Source organism: Ptychodera flava, chromosome 13 (genome assembly GCF_041260155.1).
Source record: "Ptychodera flava strain L36383 chromosome 13, AS_Pfla_20210202, whole genome shotgun sequence".
Classification (NCBI taxonomy): Eukaryota; Metazoa; Hemichordata; class Enteropneusta; family Ptychoderidae; genus Ptychodera; species Ptychodera flava.
Window position 1 is genome coordinate 16,764,729 of NC_091940.1, and position 21,097 is coordinate 16,785,825.

Sequence of the window (21,097 nt, forward strand, 5' to 3'; positions counted from 1 at the left end):
ATGACAGAATCGAGTTAGTTTTTTGTTTGTTTTTGAAATTTGAAATAACATATAACACTGCAGCGGACGCAGCAGACGCAGGTGCTCCCCTTAGCCAATCGACATGTTCCATAGTGTCGTCCAATCAGTGCCGTGAATAGAATGGCGCATACCTGACCCTTTTCGTAGAAAGGGGGCAGGGAACCAGTCAAAGCTGCAGACGACACTATGGGCGCGTGACCGGACACTTTTCCAAATTTGGTCAAAACACGGAATGAGCAAGTGGCGTGTCATGTTCATTGCGTGTCGCGATTCGCCAGAATACGTCACGTGACGAGAAAACAGCTACGTTTGTAACACACCTCACCCGCAGTCTGTATTCTAATTGGTATACTAGTCCCCACTGAATCGACAAAAATGACGTCAGAGGTTTTTTTGAAAGACTATTTCCCTAGGGATATACTTTTTGCCCAAATTTGGAAAAGTGTGTCGTCACATAACCGTAAGCCTCTCAAGAAAACAGCAAGATTTTCCATTCAAACAGCGTAGGAACTTGAACAGCTCAACGACGATAAAGGTTCAAGTGTAACCAAGGATGTTACCAGGTATGCTTAGGATATTTTTGTGAAGAAAATGGTACTACTATTACCGCTGGGGAGAAATCGCCAAGTAAACTTGCCACAATGGAATCTTGCAGTGCACAGTATCAAAACACATTAGAAACTATAACATAAAACAACATGAGCGTGTGGTGTGTTATAAAACACATATAACCTGATCTTCTTTCGAGCTATAGCGCCTGTTCATTGCCCCTCTGGCCGTATGTTACCGGAAACACATCGCTATACCTCTCGGCCTACGGCCTTGGGCAATAGCGATGTGTTTCTGGTAACGCACAACCTCTAGGGGTAATTAACGGGCGCTATAACCCTCATGACCATGTAATAGGTGTTTATTATAACACGCCACATGCTCATTCCGTGTCGCGATTCGCCAGAATACGTCACGTGACGAGAAAATAGATACGTCTAGTCCCCACCAAATCGACAAAAGTGACGTCAGAGGGTAATTTTTGAAAAGCTATTTCCCTAGGGAAATAGCTTTGACCAAATTTGGAAAAGAGCCCGGTCACGTGACCGTAGTGTCGTCTGCAGCTTTGCAGCAATGGGCGTGACTAGAACGTGATGTGCGTCCGGGATATTCTCTAAAACAGATTTTCCAACATTTTCCAACATTCCAACAGCGTAGGAACTTGAATAGCTCATCGACGGAAAAGATTAAGGTGCAACTAAGGATGTCACTAGGTATGCTTAGAATATTTTTTGAAAGAAAGTGGTGCCACGTACAACTGAAAGCGCTGTGGAAACATCGCCCAGTAAACTTGTCACAATGGATTGTTGCGGTGCAAAATATCAAAACACATTAAAAACTATATAACAATGCAACATGAGCATGTGGTGTGCTATAAAACACCTATAGCCTGGTCTTTATTCGGGCTATAGCACTCGTCTATTACCCTCGTGGCCGTGTGTTACCAGAAACACATCGCTATACCCCTCGGCCTACGGCCTCGGGGAATAGCGATGTATTTCTGGTAACACACGGCCCCTCGGGGTAATAGACGGTCCCAAAGCCCTCATGACCAGGCAATAGGTGTTTACTAATAAACCACCTCAGCGACGGGTATACCATGAGATTTTGGACTGGCTCAACTATGTGTATGCACCCATTTTGCTGAGATGGGTTTATTGCTATCATATCATTAAAGTTTATTGAAATTCCGGGGTGAAACGTCAAACGGAATTTTTCTCAGTCTGAAAGACACTCGTGTTCAAACTGTTCTATATCGCGAATATAGCACGGTTATATTAATGTCTCGCCCAATGAGATTTCTGTTTTGGCGCCATCAATATAGTAGTGAAGCAATAGCAACCCCTCCCGGCCCACAGGCTCGTGGAGTGTTCGGTGTTAACTACTGTAAAACAACTCTCTGCGTATATCACATTGGCAACTCCAGTGCCTATGTCCCGGCCCATAATTGACGAAAGCAAACTTTGCACAGCGTAATGTATAAGGCGAAGCCACGGTCCGTGGAGGGACCGTGGCGAAGCCAAGTATATTATGGAGTACAAATCTTGCTTAAGTCATAGACTCTGAAGGGTCTATGCTTAAGTCCATTACGGGTCGGGAGGGGATAGATTAAAACTATTACTTTGTAGTTTTGTCAATGCCAGTAAATTTTTAGATATAGAGAAGATCTGTGGGACCAAAATGCTTGATGATCGGATACATTATCAGAATACGGGAGGGCATAACAAAGTTCACTGGTATTGACAAAACCCTGCTGTAATATGATTATAATAGTGCTTTGTACAGATTATGTACAAGATACATGCGATGAGAAACTTATTTCGGCAGTTCAGTTTGATTGTTCCGATAGCGCATGGGCGCACTGTGTATTGTTCTGTTGACCTGCTACGTTTTATTTTAGGTTGTCTATCCCATAATTTCCGTCTCATCTCCAATGCTTCCAGTTTGCACGCAGTTTAACAGACTCCGGACGCCATCCGATCAGCGTGGGGGCTACATCACATCTCACGACGGTTATCCAGGCCCGTACTCACAGAGCAACTTGAATAGTTCAACGCCCTGTCACCTGCACATTATCACCGGCCATTCATCAGACCGGGTTTATCTGAACGTATTCGATGTGCCAAATCGCCGGCAAGGTAAAATAGGTCAAATTTTACATTTTAAGGGACAAAGTCGGCCATTGTTCATGAATTTCGTTTGATGCAAGATATTGTTTGACATGTTGAAAGATACTGAATAAATGGGTGACCATGCATATATTCGACCCCGGTTTTAGACAAATTAAGTGAAACCATCGCGAAAATGAATTAATGGTCATGATCATTAATTCATTTTCGCGATAGTTTCATGTATCGTGTCTAAAATCGGGGTCGAATATATGCATGGTCACCCATTTATTCAGTATCTTTCAACATGTCAAACAATATAAGTAGTATCTCGTATCAAATAAAATTCATGAAAAATGGCCGACTTTGTCCCTTTAAAGACCCCTTATCGCAACATTATTTTCCTCCGGTTTGACAACAATGTCGAATTTTACTCTGTTGTGAAGGTTGCTTGTTGCAAGACAGTTATGAACCGAAAGTGCTTCTGTGTGCCAGTTTATGTTCCAGTCGTCTGTAAATTTACACTTTTCTCTGACGTTAGTGCTTATACTGTGTATCACCCCTATTTGTAACAATCAACCCTATTTGTAACAAAATTTAATTTCAAAACAACTTTGCCGTATATGTTGAAATATTAATAAAATATGCATATTTGTATGTTTGAGGGCAATTTTCTTTTTTTTTCCTTGTCAAAACTCATTTTTCCGAAACTGCTTTTTTTACAAATTGGGTTGATTGTTACAAATAGGGGTGACATGTGTCAACCCTATTTGTAACAATCAACCCTATTTGTAACAAAACCTAAATTTCAAAGAAACTTGGCCGTATTTGATGAAATCGTGATGAAATATACATATTAGTATGTTCGGGGGCAATTTTCTTTGTTTTCCTTGTTGAAACTCATTTTTCCGAAAATGCTCGTGAGATTAAATTTCGATGTGCAGGTTCCTAGGGATAAGAGCCCTACTCGTAAGATATAATCAAGTCGTGCAGATACATGCCAAAGGTTTGTTTCGGGGCAATTGTCCCCATTTTCGGTCAAAAATGTTAAAAATCTTCTTTTCTGTCCGAAATCATACTAAACCTATATGGGGTTAACTTTTGTTACAAATTGGGTTAATTGTTACAAATAGGGTTGACATGTCAACCCTATTTGTTACAATCAACCCTATTTGTAACAAAATTTAACCAACTTGAAACAAAACCTAATTTTCTACAAAACTTGGCCGTATTTGATGAAATCTTGATGAAATGTACATATTAGTATGGTTTGGGGCAATTTTTATTTTTTCCTTGTCGAAACTCATTTTTTTTCGCAAATGCTCGTTAGATTAACTTTCGTTGTGCAGGTTGCCTAGTATAAGAGGCCTACTCGTAAGATATAATCGAGTTGTGCAGATAGGTTTGTTTCGGGGCAATTTTCACCAATTTCGGTCAAAAATGTTAAAAATCTTGTTTTCTGACCGAAATCATACTAAACCTATATGGGGTTAACTTTTGTTACAAATTGGGTTGATTGTTACAAATAGGGTTGACGTGTCAACCCTATTTGTAACAATCAACCCTATTTGTAACAATCAACCCTATTTGTAACAAAATTTAACCAACTTGAAACAAAACCTAATTTTCAAAAAAACTTGGCCGTATTTGATGAAATCTTGATGAAATATACATATTAGTATGTTCGGGGGCAATTTTCCTTGTTTTTTCCTTGTCGAAACTCATTTTTTCTTAAACTACTCATTAGATAAAATTTCGGCGTGCAGGTTTCTAGGGATAAAAGGCCTCCATCTAAGAGGTAATCATGTTTTTCAGATACATGCCAAAATTTGGTGGGGGCATCAGTCACTAATTTTGGTCTTAAATGCAAAACAATCTTCTTTTCTGACAGAAGTCATACTAACCCATTTGTATCAAAGTTAACGCTATTTGTAACACTTAAAACTAAAAAAATAAATTTTGCTCTTCCAATAACATGGTTTCAAAATAGGGCAGTTAGGTCGGCTGGTTTTCTTTTCCCAATATTTGTTTTTAAATATGCACTTTTCAGGGGTTCAGGGCGATCTAACACTTACCACAACATTTCCAGAAAAAGCGTATCATACATATTAAAGGACTAATTACATAAAAGACATCGACGTCCCAAGCAAAAATCAAATATCAGGTGACGAACACGTGATTTTACGGGGTTTTCTGTCTTTTTGTTACTTCCGTGTTTACGTTGCTAAAAAGTTTAGGGTCGCAGGCTAAAAAATAGGGTAGGTCGGGTTATCGGAACAGGACAACTTTTTTCTTTTGCCTATCCTATCCATCTGCAGGCCACCGAGACTTTGGTCGGCCTCTGTAAAGGATGCTTCATAGTAACTTAAATCATCATCAAACTTTAAATTTTAAAAACTTTCAATCACGTCGCCCTGGAGTTCTATATTTTTTTCCTCCTTCAGTCGTATTTTTCTCTGTATTACTCCACTATAATGCCGTACAGCAATGACAATGCCGTAAAATCGATAATTTTATCAAATTAGTCGGGAGGTTTCTGTCTAAAACCATATGGAATTAAGGCAGAAAGGACCCATCATGTAGTTACTCATTAGCCAAGCCAGGCACACATAGGTGAGACACTACACATACGGTGTCCAAAGTTAGAGAGTGGAGTCGTTTATGTTCCAGATACCTTCGATCTGGTGTTTGACCTTATAGCATCGTTCACCCAAATAACCGAGTAGTTCAGAATATCACAAAAAATATAATCAAGTGCATTGTTTTAGAATTCGAGGGACAGATACTTCTCGATCTGAGTAATCATAATTTTATTGAATGATAATCTACCTCTTGAGGTTTATGATACGAAAATGCCATGCACTTGACTCATCCCTTCATCAAAGGTCATAGGTTTACTTATCCATCAGAGCTCGGCAGCAACATCGAGTGGGAAAATTACCCTTGTGTCTCTGTCTCCCAGTTAATTGTCAGTGAAAATCTCCCTACATCAGGTTATACAAACTGACGAATATTCAATTTGAATATTAAAATGGTGGTATATTTCATGACACTACTGACACTGGCAAGTGACGCAGCCGGGCAATAAAAGAATTGTAAAAGTTTTCTGTACGATCAAGTGCACTACTGAGAGCAACCCATTTAATAAGCCGGACTCAATTATCAATAAAAATGCCACTGTTCCACGTTGAAGCATGGGAAGTACATTATTACTCTTTACCAAAAAAAAATATAATCTGTCAGAACTGAACAAAGAACTGTTCGTAAATCCATTCATTAAATCTCTTTCTGTATTGGTACCATTGAGGGGATCGTGAATAAAATTGTTGTGAAATTAACATGGCTGAAGTTGAGTATGTAAAGGATAAAGTCTACTTTTCTATTGATACCCGTAGCTTTACAGATATTAATTGAATTTCATGAAACTGGAGAGGTGTAATTAATTAGTCCCCACGGACACCGTCCGGGGGGACTTATAGGTTTGGTCATGTCCGTGCGTGCGTGCGTGCGTGCGTGCGTGCGTCCGTCCGTCCGTTCACGCAGATATCTCAGAGATGCCCTGGTCAATTTCTTTCAAACTTTGCACAAGGATAGTACCCTACCCCATACAGATGCACGTCGATTTGTTTCACAATGCGATCAAATTTGGCCGTGTTAGAGGACTTTTTAGTTTTCACCTCCATAGACTCCCATGTATAAGGCAGTCTCCATAGACTCCCATGTATAAGGCAGTCCATAGACTCCCATGTATAAGGCCGGGAAAATAAAAATTTAGTTTCTCATCGTATTCATATTGCAAAAAGGATGCAGTGACACAGTTTTTAGTCCCCACGGATGAAGTCAAGGGGGCTTATAGATTGGGTCATGTCCGTCCATGAGTCCATCCGTGAGTCCATCCGTTCACGCAGATATCTCAGATATTTTGACAAAATGTCACGTGACCTCGGTTCCCCTTGACCTCAAAGATACATATTTGTCCTTAACTCAGTAACCACTAGTGCTACACCGTTCATATTTGGCATGATGAGAGACCTTATGACGCCACATCCTCTACCCTTTTAATTATGCACATATCTAATTTTGAGCTAGCCAATAAACCTAGTGTTCTGATTTTTGGTTGACAGATGTAACAAAAGGAACGAAAGTTTTGTTGTAAAAAAGACGTGTAACTGTGATGACCTTTGCCCTCTCTGATGACATTTGCCTTCTTTTTCCCACTAAAGATTGCTTTGGCCCCGGCATTGCTGCTTGCAGCTATATTTCTGGTTGTTTTTTGCACCTTGCGGTTCCTCTAGTAGTTTGGGGAAATTGTCACTTCCTAACTGTCGTACTCTAACGAGCGTGGACAGACACTTAAGGAGTATAACTGAGTAAGATAGGGAGTCCAGTGACCTACGTCACATTAAGTCTAGGCAGGAAGTTCAAGTTTTAATCTAGCATAAATGGAGCCCCAAGGGTTATTTCCCAAGGCTATTTATTAACGGTTAATTATTACTTAGCACTTTCAAGTCTACTCTTACACGATTAGTGTTTTAACTGATGAAGAGTTACATTCAACTTTACATATATGTATTATATTTAAATGTATATATATATTTTCTATACGTTTTTCTATGTTTTCTGTTTTATGAATTTCTACTTACTCGTAATATTTATTTATGTAGTTGTTCTTTTATTCACTTAGTTACTTTGTTACAATTAGGTTACCTTGCAGTCCAGCTACTTTCGTGTTACACTACCCTCGATATACTTCATTTTATTGTTTCTTCTTCTTTTTCTTTCTTAACGTCAAATGGCTTTGGGAACGGACTTGACTAGCATTTTTCCGTTTCTGTTTATCCTTTATCACAGCACAAATCAGATGTACATTAATTACTGAATTGTAATATTAACATGAGTATGGGTAATGATGATGATGATGATGATGATGATTATGATGATTGTTATTATTAATTTGAGGAATATATAATGGCCTTTTTACACAAGTGTACATGTTACTTAGGGTGGACCATTGGTATACAGAGATGTCGGGAAGAATTTTTTCATGCAATAAATTTAAACCACGCTCTCTCTCTCTCTCTCTCTCTCTCTCTCTCTCTCTCTCTCTCTCTCTCTCTCTTCTGTCTCTCTCTCTCTCTCTCTGTCTCTCTTCTCTCTCTACATCTATATATATATTATATATATATATATATATATATATATATATATATATATATATATATATATATATATATATATATATTATATATATAATATATATATATATATATATACCGTAGCTCATCTGTGTCCACATGTATACATGTTGTCATAAAGCCATATATGTATATACGATGATATTGTATATATTTTGTATATATATATATATATATATATATATATATATATATATATATTATGTCAAGCTACCTGCGACAGATTTTTTTACTGATGTCTGCTGGGGAATTTTTTACAAAATCTTCCGGATCCCAGCTTATTAAATGATCCACCCCTTACGATAAGCATAAGTTTTATGTTTTTTCTCTTGAGTGTTGGAAATTTCTCCATCAGAGACATTTTCAAGGAAAACTATTTTCCAGGGTCTGCAATTACCCATGGAGAGATGTTATTCTCAGTGGTTATTTTTTACATCTAAATATACACTCCATGGACATTGAACCTTTGTGGTACACACAACTGCATTGGAAAGTCAAAGAAAGGGCTATAAATATTAATCTTTACGGCGCTGATACGGCTTTTGCGGCCCGAGGTCGTACGGCGGAAGGGCCGAGCGTGCGAGGGCCCTTACGCAATACTACCAAGGGCCGCAAAAGCTGTATCAGGGCCGTAAAGATTTTATCATATACCTCATGCAATGATAAATATGTAGTTTACATAATATTCAACATTGTTTAGGAGAAAAAATGCGTGCGATATCAACTATTCATCGCCATTTGTGTCAGTTTTTCGTAATGCTATGGCCGCTTCCCATCGCGGATAGACATACATAATGACGTCATTTGTTTACCTGCAGAATTCTAGAACGCGCAAAGCAACATCCGTACTATTATGTGGCCAACAGAGATCAAGGCTGAAATCGAGGTGTAAGAAGAACAAAAGCGTTATGTCAGTTTCTTGTAATTTATCCTGGACAGGCACGCACTTAGTATACACAGGATTTCACTAGAATTTAGAAATAAAAATATTTCAGGGCTCAAAGCAAAACTAAGAAATTATTCTTGATATTAAAACAAATGCAAAACCAACCTGAACGTTCCAATGCCTGCTCAGAGGATCACCCAAAAACAACTTTTAAGGGATCCATCAAAGGCGAAATTCTTAGATACTCGCCTACATGCAATACCCAATCGATTTCAAGAAAAAAGTAGAATTCTTCACAAGCAAATTAATAGACAGAGAATGCACGGCAACATAAACAAAACAGAAACCATACTCAAAAACGTAAATAGAAAAAACAAACAAACAAACATTCACAACATAAAATGACTTGATCTTCACAACAACATTTAGGCTCAACACATATCAAAACAAAGGATAAAAAAGAAAGCCCGTCAAAATATTTGGAAGAACTTGATAAGTGGGAAGCAATAAAAACCTTTTGCCTAAACAACCAACAAGAGCCTACAATAAAAACAAGTATATAAATTAAAGCAGCGGCATTGAGGGTTCAAATGAATCAAAACAAATGCCAAGGCTGTATCTGTGATGAATTATCTGAAAATTAGGTAAAACGTCACCACAAGGAACCTTCATACAAAATGTCAAAGCAATTGGACGAGTAGATTCTAAGAAGAATTTTTTGACCTGTTTTTTTTAGCAAAATGACGAAATTGCCAAAAAAAGAGTCGTGCATAGATCAGCACAATTCAATACGTCTTGAAGGAATTATCTCCAGAGACCTGTATACCAAATTTCAAAAGTCAAACAACCTCGCAATTTTAGAAAACATATTTTTTTGAAAAACGACATATTTTCCAAAAATATAGACCTAAATACGCATATTTCATCAAGATTTCATCAAATACGGCCACGTTTTTTGAAAATTAGGTTTTTTTTTACAAAATTATTAAATTTTGTTACAAATAGGGTTGATTGTTACAAATAAGGTTGACACGTCAACCCTATTTGTAACAATCAACCCAATTTGTATCAAAAGTTAACCCCATATAGGTTTAGTATGATTTCGGTCAGAAAACAAGATTTTTAACCTTTTTGACCGAAATTGGTGAAAATTGCCCCAAAACAAACCTTTGGCATGTATCTGCACAACTCGATTATATCTTACGAGTAGGCCTCTTATACTAGGCAACCAGCACAACGAAAGTTAATCTAACGAGCATTTTCGGAAAAAATGAGTTTCGACAAGGAAAAAATAAAAATTGCCCCAAACCATACTAATATGTACATTTCATCAAGATTTCATCAAATACGGCCAAGTTTTTTAGAAAATTAGGTTTGTTTCAAGTTGGTTAATTTTGTTACAAATAGGGTTGATTGTTACAAATAGGGTTGACACGTCAACCCTATTTGTAACAATCAACCCAATTTGTAACAAAAGTTAACCCCATATAGGTTTAGTATGATTTCGGTCAGAAAACAAGATTTTTAACATTTTTGACCGAAAATGGTGAAAATTGCCCCGAAACAAACCTTTGGCATGTATCTGCACGACTTGATTATATATTACGAGTAGGGCTCTTATCCCAAGGAACCTGCACAACGAAATTTAATATCACGAGCATTTTCGGAAAAATGAGTTTCAACAAGGAAAACAAAGAAAATTGCCCCCGAACATACTTATATGTATATTTCATTAAGATTTCTTCAAATACGGCCAAGTTTCTTTGAAATTTAGGTTTTGTTACAAATAGGGTTGATTGTTACAAATAGGGTTGACACGTCAACCCTATTTGTAACAATCAACCCAATTTGTAACAAAAGTTAACCCAATATAGGTTTAGTATGATTTCGGTCAGAAAACAAGATTTTTAACATTTTTGACCGAAATTGGTGAAAATTGCCCCGAAAAAAACCTATCTGCTCAACTCGATTATATCTTACGAGTAGGCCTCTTATACTAGGCAACCTGCACAACGAAAGTTAATCTAACGGCATTTTCGGAAAAAATGAGTTTCGACAAGGAAAACAAAGAACATTGCCCCAAAACATACTAATATGTACATTTCATCAAGATTTCATCAAATACGGCCAAGTTTTTTAGAAAATTAGGTTTTGTTTCAAGTTGGTTAAATTTTGTTACAAATAGGGTTGAATGTTACAAATAGGGTTGACACTTCAACCCAATTTGTAACAAAAGTTAACCCCATATAGGTTTAGTATGATTTCGGTCAGAAAACAAGATTTTTAACATTTTTGACCGAAAATGGTGAAAATTGCCCCAAAACAAACCTTTGGCATGTATCTGCACGACTTGATTATATCTTACGAGTAGGGCTCTTATCCCTAGGAACCTGCACAACGAAATTTAATCTCACGAGCATTTTCAGAAAAATGAGTTTCAACAAGAAAACAAAGAAAATTGCCCCGAACATACTAATATATATATTTCATCAAGATTTCATCAAATACGGCCAAGTTTCTTTGAAATTTAGGTTTTGTTACAAATAGGGTTGATTGTTACAAATAGGGTTGCACATGTCACCCCTATTTGTAACAATCAACCCAATTTGTAACAAAAGCAGTTTCGGAAAAATGAGTTTGACAAGGAAAAAAAAAAGAAACTTGCCCTCAAACATACAAATATGCATATTTTATTAATATTTCAACATATACGGCAAAGTTTTTTTGAAAATTAAATTTTGTTACAAATAGGGTTGATTGTTACAAATGGGGTAATACAATACTGCACCTCCATAAAATAGTTATGATCGAAATTACGAGCAATAATCATCAAGTATAGCTTAAATTGAAAGTACGGAGCTGAAATGAAAGCGCTTCATTTCTTTTACTGCCGTCATATAATTGTATTATCGTATTTTGTAGCAAGTATAGTAGTCTTTAAGTCCTAAAAGTTTTATATGCCAAATTATGAAAGTTCATGAAATATGCAAATGCGAAATGCCTTCACAATTGTCATAGTTGTATTGTTAATGTTTATCAATATTGGTTCAGTCAATCCAGTGAAACATCAATAATTGGGATAATTTAGCAAATACGCATATTACTAAATAGGTCAAACAAAAATATTAAATTTATTTATTTCTGTTATATTATTGTGGAATCAGTATACTTAACAAGTTGTGTATTATTTATTTCTGTTATATTATTGTGGAATCAGTATACTTAACAAGTTGTGTGCACTTTGGTGAAGTTCTTTTAGTTTTATGATCCATATTGGTAAATGTTTATCAAATATGCAAATTGCGAATTAGTTGACTTAAAATGAAAAACATCGTTCACCTATACTAAATCATTGTCTCATCAATATACATAGTAATCTTCGTTCAGTTCGGTTGAGTCCTGGTTCAATGTGCTAATTGGAAAAGTTTGTTAGATATGTAAATTAGTAATTTGCTGATGTGAAAATGCTAAATGACTTTCCTCATTAAACGTTATGTCGTAGTATCTTCAATGTCTACAGCAAGTTTCGTTAACTTCGATGGAATCAATCCAGAGGTGTATATTGAATTAGGAAAGTTCGTTAAAAATGATAATTAGTAATTTGCTAATGTTAAAATGCTATATAACTTTCTTTTACATTATATCTTCCATGTACATAGCAAATTTCGTCGACTGCAGAGGTATATCCCTAATTAAGAAAGTTCTTTTAAAATGCAAATGAAATGAAATCTTCCATACTGTTCCTTTGCGAACATCTGTAAGAAGATCCATGAGATACGGTTGTTTCATTCTGAATATATTAGATTTTAGAACAAACAATTATGCAAATTAGTATCACTTATTCAAACCACACCCACCAAAACATATAAGTGCTTGCCATTTCCAACAGAATGTATACGCAAGATTTGATTTGATTTGATAAGTCGTTCATGAGATGTCGCCCCACCAGATAGACAGGCAGACTGACAGACAGACAGACATCGGTACGGCAATGTGTGACCACATGAGTTAAACATTTAGACCCAATCAGCAATAGAATATTAGGTTACTCTTAAATTAACAAATAAATGTGCCAGCAAACATGTTCTAACATACTTTCCGCCTGACCATACAGCGTACGAATCGACGTACATGAAAATGTCCATTAAGGTAACATGCACCTCGAAAGTGAAAGACTTAAACTTTTGCTCAAACTTTCCTCAGTGAAACTTTCAACCATTCTCTTACCAAAGCAAGAATAAAAATCAGGGGTCACCGTGCAAACTTTGGTACTAGAGAGACAAATAACTTGCGATTTCTTGATATTTGAAATTCAAAATGGCCGCCATCCCTGTGTTAACTCTATGAGAAAAAAATAAAATTTTCGATTTTCGAAAAACTAAGACGGTGAAAACTTTTCTTTCGCCAAGAGCTTCAAAATGAGCCCCCACAAGTGGTAGGTTAGAAGAAAATTGATAAAATTTGAAGGCCTGAATTTCTGTCCCCGAGGTGCGTTCTACCTTAATAATGGATCATTTTCAGCAGGTCTAAGGCCTTTCATTGTTACAGTTTTGCATAAGAGTGTCATTTTGTAGCTTCCCAAGATATAAACTTACAAGCTTGATAAAAGATCTACGCAAAACAAAACTTATACGATGTTCTTCGACAGTGACGATTTCTGTGCAGAAATTCACCAGCGAGAGAGCCGGTAAATAGGTAGTCAAAGCGTTGACATTGTTACTCTCTCTCTTCGTCCGTCTCTCTCTCTCTCTCTCTCTCTCTCTCTATCTCTCTCCCAACCCGTCCGTTTCACTTTCACATAGTACTTCTTGAAGTAAAATCTAGACATGGACGTGTTATTTGCCACCTTAATTATCCCAGACTACCAAACACGCCCACCATCCTTTCGAGATATTGACAACTCTGTGGATTAGACTATGGTGTAGGCGACAGAGAAAGGTATTATTTGCTCTCGGTTGCCTTTAGGCGAGACTTAGCAGACTGTATCATGGCCACTGCGCATGGCTGCCCTTCTGAACTTACTTCATGTTTGTCGAGGATGGTGCAATGCAAACCGGGGTATTGACCGGTGCCTGAGGCAATCTGATCTTGCGATTGTGATTCCGATCGTTGTAAGCTTTAATGTCTTCATTTTTTTTCACTTTCTTCACTTTTTCCTCAGACGAAACTCTAGATTGTCTTCAAGTTATTGACAAAAAAGGGTCTGGAGATAGTCTGCTGGGCCAGTTTTGCGGACAAAAAACCGGCTACATCGAGTCAAAGTCTTCCAACGTATTACTGGTTGTCACCAATCGCTCTAGTGCAGAAGAAATGCCCTTCAATCTCGGCTTCATGGCTTCTTTTACGATATACTACTATGCAGGTAAGGCCTACTATCAAATAAAGACACTTCAATTATAAATCGGCGTTCGGCAGTGAACTGAACGTGTTACAGTAACCCAACAGATTTTCTGTATTTGTTTTTAAGTTATCACTTGTTTGACAGTTGTTCTCAGTGTTCAAGGAGTAGCATTATGTGCAAACATTTCTTTCCTTATGAATTTGAACTAAGCAGGTAGGTAAAATAACGCCAATTCTCTATTGTAAAATTATACGTGGCTGGTGAACCACAAGCTCACTGAGCTTGTGCAGCCAGCGACTGGTTTCGCCAGCTACGCCGGCTTGCTTGTGCGGAGCCAAGCTGCACTAGTGCGTAGCCAGCGAGGGGCTGGGAGTTTAATGCCATATTGGCAATGACCTCTATTTATTTGGTAGCCTTGAACGGGATAGTTATTCTTGTATCTAACAATTGCGATGAGTACGGACGAGTGTTAATTGATGATTGTTTGTTGTCATGTTCGAAAAACTTGCCTATAGCAGTTTTCTTTTTTCATGACACACTCTAAAACCAAGCAGCTGGTGTTATTCCACCACAGAAGGATGTGTATAATTGTGGTCCAGGAGTATGGTTACCGGGCATTCTCTTTTATTGCATAGGTTTAATATCATAGTCAGTCAGAGGCTCGAGATTTATTTCCTTCGCCCTTCGACTTCAGATCTCAACGCTTCGGTCCTTAGCTGTGCATCTTGGAACTTCTGAAAAATGTATCTCCACAGAGAGAATATCGGTCTACTAGCCTTTCTTTGAAAGGCAAAAGTAGTAAAGAAAACGTGGGCAACTGTGATTAATAAGAATTTTACACCCCATTTTATTCATTTATCTACATGAAGCGAAGGAAAAATTAACCATCCATGTAACTAAAGTGTGACCCTGACCTATATATGAACTCACGCGCAGCAGTGCATTGTCCTGAACTAAGCGGGGAAATTCCCTGCTGAGTCACACACAACATGTTTATACATGTACGGGAAATTCCGTGTGAGTCATCACCATCAAACTAGCCTATATAAAGGAGCTTTTTTTACCCCCGTTGTCAGTCCGGCCGGCCGGTCGCGGAGTCTAGCTGATGTGAATTTTTTCCAACTGCATGACTGAGGTCTGAACTCGGAGTTCCTATCGGTGCGAACTTGTTCACCTGATAGATAAAATTTTAGTAATTTCCTCTGAACTTAAAATGTGACGGAAGACCATTACTTCAAATAATATGAGTCGTTTCAGATGAATGGTACTGATATCTAAAGTGTTCACTCTTTTATCTCTACGTACAATGTAGTTCCTAAGTCGTTCTCTATTCTATTCCCACCAACAAAACATTCAATACTCATTTCCCTTCCGATCTTTATCAATACTTATGATAATATCACAAGTTGTTCTGTTATCTGTTTTCATAGCATAATATCCAACCAAATCGTCAAATTCATCTCCAGTAGCTAACTTTACACATCTAATGAGAACTGTACCATGTTGAAGTATTTTCATATTATCAGTCATCTGTTGATTTACAGTCTGTAAAGTTAATTCAGCTGCCTCATCACCGACACTTTTAAGACCCAGTTTCTTTAAAGTTGTGTCCCAAAATAATCTAACTGGAACTCCGCTAGCTGTATACGAGCAATAATTCTCCCCCTCGTTTATCCACCTTCTTAGTGTATTATCTGCCTTCATTATTGTATTAAGAGGACTAATTTTAAGATGAATTGGTATACCAAGAAGTGCAATGTATGGATTTGTAGGAGTAAGCCAACTACGAAAATCTAACAATTTATATTTGTTTACATTGCTATCAAATAAATCACATTCGGAGTTCCTGGTGGTTCAGCAACACCTCCTGCAATTTCACTATCCAATATATCTAAGATGTTACGCGGCACATTATAAGGCATGAATTTCTGACTATCCCCATCCCATGTCAGAGCAAAAGGAGTAGGATCATTCGAAGCCTTTGTGGCGTCAATTACAGTTTCATCAATGTCTTTAAGTTCGGAAAATTCTACAGCATGTTCGTGGGGTGGCGCCGCGGCATTGGCTAAAACGAAATATTTTTCGCGGTCTTTATAACGAAGGACGTAATCCTTATTATGATTAGCAGCCATTTTAGTATTATTGTTAACTTTAACATCACTCAGATCTTCAAGCTCAAGATTTTGCATACGAATTGTACCTAGACCGAAGCCACTTGGATCAGACATAATTATGTTATATACAGTGAAAATTAAAATAATACCTTGTAATATACACAACCATGGCTTCAGCAATAGGAATGACAGTTCTCGGTGCTGTATTAAATGCAACGGCATTCACAGGAGGAAATATTATCGGACAAAAGCTTTCTGGGAATGGTGACGCTCTTATTGAAGAGAAAGTTCGACATGATAAAGCATTAGAAAAATTTGAACATGATCGCAACGTCTGGTCAGAAAAAAGATTACTACAGGCTGACTGGGAAAGAGAAAATCAAGCAAAGGATGCGCATGCTGCGGCAGAATTAAGAGATACAGATGCAGAAATCCTGGAAGAAGCAGAAGCGGTGCAAAGCAACTCTACGTCAAGTCCAGTTCAATTCTCAGATTATTATCAACCCAGCCCTGAGCAAAAGAAATATGAGATGATCTATATTGCTGGAGGATTAGTCGTGGGATGGTTTATGTTACACCGGTAGGGGGCTCCTTCGGAACGCTTCAGAACGACTACAGCAATTCAATACAAAAGCTAATTGGCCAGTTTTGAAATCGATCATGTTCCCATCCTGATCTGTTATCCAGATACGCATTGAATTCATGTAATCTCCCCTTTTCTCAATGGCATAGAAATTGCTCCGTTTTTAAAATCGTAAGTAACCTTTTCACTTATTTCTCTCGTATCCCGGATGGGAAGTATTTGTAAACATTCGATACTTTCCCCTGTATGTATCCTCCGGAGGCACCCGAACCAAATGAAACATAATTTCCAGTAACATCGACTACATCTGAATGAACTATATATTTAGTGACTGTTAAGAAATCCACTTTCTTCGGACTCATAATACTTTTTATAACTGGGTTGTTCTCAGGTTTATCTGAAAAGCCGACGACGTTGGCGAAGCTACCTGTGGCATTGAAATAGACTTTAATATCTTTAGCCAAAGTTAGATAAACATGGTTTGTCGGCAGATGTTTTTCAAAATTAATTTTTTGCTTCAACCCGATTGCTTTGTTTAACGTATCGATATTGTAGTTACCTGGACGTATTGATTTAGTCTTCTTCGGTTGGTCACCTTCTTGATATTTTATTACATTATTCGTCGATGTTATGTTATGCCATGAATTATATAGTCCGCACTCTAGCAGTCTTATCTTCGTAAACTGTGTCGTGTCAATGCAAGGGTAAAAATTAACAGTGACTGGTTCACCTGTTTGGCTTTCAATCCAAATGATCATTGTTGTGCGCTGTATATATTACTAAGTATAAATGTTCGATGAATAATATTCCGAAGGTGCCCATTACGAAGTATAAGGTTCTGCAGGAATAATATTTTTCTGTTCAAGGAGATCTTTGGTTGCTACCGCGGCAGCAGTCGCACCGCCTAATTTTGCCAATCGAGTCAAATTTGGACGACTTGGATCGCCAACCTCTATTTTCAGAAATTTGCTGGAGATCATAAGATATCCCATCGCAAGTCCTGCGATTACAATACCATCGTACATTGTGTTTACAACTGTTTTAATATCCATGATTGCTGACTAGTATATAAAATAAAAAATAAAAATAAAAAATATGGGGAGTTAATCCATCTCATACAATGTAGAGGAGCTGGGTCCTCCCTCCCCCTCCCCCTCCCCTCCCGTCGGAACTGTTCTGGAGGGAGCCGCTACTGGCTCTGTTTTTTCCGCTTTCTTATTTTGGGGAGGATCTTTCCGATCTGGACTCGATCGATTAACGGGACAGGGGGTATGCCGAGCACGCCCCCAATATAGCCCTAATGCAGTCAATGAAACTCCCACAATTCCTAAAACAAGATAACATTTATTATACCAGCGTGAATTATTATCACACTGTTCTTTCATTGTAGGCGGTAGGTCTGCTTCAGTCGCTACCGCATCGCTATCCCCCCCCTCCCTCTCCATTGCTTTTAGTTTCTTCTCCTGTTTTGCCTGTTCCATTCCGCTAATTTCTTGCCCGCAGCAACTCTCCCTGGATGCTTCGTCGGTAACGTCATTTTCTCTATGTTGCGCTGTGTCGGAGGTGCCGGTGTTGGTGTTAGGATCGTCCCTGACGGAGTCCCTGGCGGAGCCGTTTGCTGAGTCGTCGAAGTTGAATCCATTTATTTCAGGTACTATATTAACCCGATTTTTTTAAAATTTAAATGTTTACCCGTAATTAAACCGGTGGAAATTAGAGCAATCAGGGGCCCCCACGTGTACCCTAGCCGTCCTGATAATCGTTTTATTTCACTGTTTAGAATAAAATCCTTTTTAAGATCAGTGGCATAGTTATCTCGATCATCGATTGGAACTACCTGACTGATTGCACGGGCTCCTAGATCTATGAAACTTTGAGTGATGGTATCACTTATAAGAGAACTGTATTTCGCTTCGTACATTTTGAAGGCTTTAACCACCGTTTCATCTTTCCATTTTTCTACGTCAGCAACTGAAATCTCCTTACCAAAAAATAACTTACTTTGACCACTTGCGATGACACAGAGTATTTTTTCACGTTTTGTCTCTATTATGGATTGATTATTGTCCGAAGGCGCCGAAGGTGCCGAAGCCCCTTCGGAACCGTTCCGGTAGGGCGCTGTCATATTTGCCGCTGCCGATGACTTTATTAAATTCTCCATTGTTTGCAGTATGTTATCTATTCTTAGTAAAAAATAAAAAATTCGTTTAAACCTGAATCCGAAATAAAGTATTAACATAGTCTGGAATGTTAGTACCCCTAACGTTCCGACAGGGATTCCGGGAAAATTCTCCTCCATTTAAATCTATATGTATATAGAAACACGAATAATGAGTACAGACTTATTCCCAGTTGCTTTTCAATTGAATAAGACGAGCGTACCGACAGTACAGCATGCTGATATTCCTTCCAAACCGGACGGGGGAATAAAACCTATTCTCATGGACTTAGAAATATATGTAACGCCGACAGATAAATTTACTTTTCATCCACGGATGTGTTCAAAGATAATGTAATCACTCATAGAACAGCAAAAGAAAGTAATGTCTGGCTGGGCAGCCCGCATATGAAATATTGGGACCAGCAACTGAATTTCGCTGTATGGTGTAGCACTACTGGTTGTGGTATATCATTCACCATCTCTTCGATAAGAAATTTCCTCCGCAAATACGATCATTCTGCCGTTTCCATGTATACTTTACAATACGTCGGATCCTTCACGAAATGGGCGTTGCACTTCCAGACGATACCCCCACCTTCAAAGCGGGCGACAATCCATACAATCTCGTCCAATATGAACTTCTATGTACAGAATTTGGAAATATAAGCCCAACGAAGTCCGACTTTCGTTATCGAAAAGGTCAAATAAGGGTCTTGGTTATGGATATGAATATTACACTAATCGTGGGCCTGTTCGACAGCCAAAAGCGATATACAACGGTCGGGACTTTTTCCTCTCCGCCGACGGAGGCGTTTTCTATACACATACCATTTTTGGAAAGAAAAAACATGTACTGCCGACAAAGACAGACCACACTATTATTTCTTCCGAAATGATGGATCGGAGGGACAATACAATAGTTTCATTCCTCTGAAGGGAGACTCGGGACTAACAAAGGCCGGTCTCGCCCGCCTCAATGAAAGCCTTGAAGCCTACGTATATTGCATACTTGGCGCACAAGCAAATATTCGTAGTACCATAGTGGCGATACTGGCAGTGCAGAGCAAGTCCGAAAAGAATTCGGTGTTCTCCTCGAAGATGAAATTCGTAATACCGACAAAGTAATTAGTTATAGGCGATATCAAGACACAATAATGAATACTGGTGTAAAACTTGATATGGCAGTTTCACCCAATTTACTTCTCTTACCGTCTGAGATGGTCATTCTTTCGGCCCGGCAATCTCGGGTTATAATAATGAATTGCAATACGCTACAGAATCTATGTCCTTCGGGGTGAACGGTGATATAACACGGAAGTTCGAGAAAGTGCTGTACACGAGATGGAAGGAGGGGAGGAGGGAGGGATCCTGTGAAGTGGCAGGACGAGCCCGGAGAGTCACCTCACAATGACACGACTCGGGGGGGCCTCCCCTCCCCGGAACGGGCAGCATCTGCAGACCCTATTCACGAATATGGTAAAATTGGTTTGTTATCTTTAGCAATATTCATTACTATTGTAGGTACTGGAATAAAGTCACTAATATATAGATCCAGAGGAAATGTCAATATACGTAACCCCACCATTCAACATGATTATAACTGGACCGACATATTCTGGCAAAACAGAATTTATGTTGGACCTCCTCACGGTCCGTACTTAAGGAATTCGAATATGTGATATTCATTTGCCCAACATTCATGAATAATAAAGCGTATAATAGAAGATTCATTTTCACCGATGATAATGTGTTTATATTTCCAGTCGGACTCGATGCAGTGGATGATACTTAACCTACGTGCATAAAGAATGGGCCGGCACGAACACTTTAATAATCCTCGACGACTGCGCCTCGTCCAAAGATATGAAGAAGCGCAGTAACGTTTTAGTCCAACTTGGTTTCAGCGCAAGGCACGACGGATTATCTGTCTGGGTTCTGACTCAACAATATACTAGTATTAGTAAACCATTCAGGGAAAACATACAGATGTTAGTACTATTTTACACACCGAACAAGATAGACAACAAAACTATTATAAAAGAATATGGAATGGAGGTGTCAGAACAGGAAGCCGTGGCCTAATCAAGCAATTGAAAAGTAGGCCATTCAGTAAACTAGTATTTCGTTTACGGCAACCGT

At 38.3% G+C, this 21,097-nt stretch overlaps 1 protein-coding gene across 2 annotated transcripts in view; it reads left to right on the top strand.

The window, feature by feature from the left end:
• LOC139147601 (suppressor of tumorigenicity 14 protein homolog) overlaps positions 1-21,097 on the top strand; it is a 55,987-nt gene that overhangs the window by 19,320 nt on the left and 15,570 nt on the right. For both annotated transcript variants that reach the window (XM_070718751.1, XM_070718750.1), the window contains exons 4-5: positions 2,514-2,708; positions 13,921-14,121. In XM_070718751.1, coding sequence (XP_070574852.1) covers positions 2,514-2,708; positions 13,921-14,121 — 396 coding nt within the window. The remainder of the gene's footprint in view (positions 1-2,513; positions 2,709-13,920; positions 14,122-21,097) is intronic.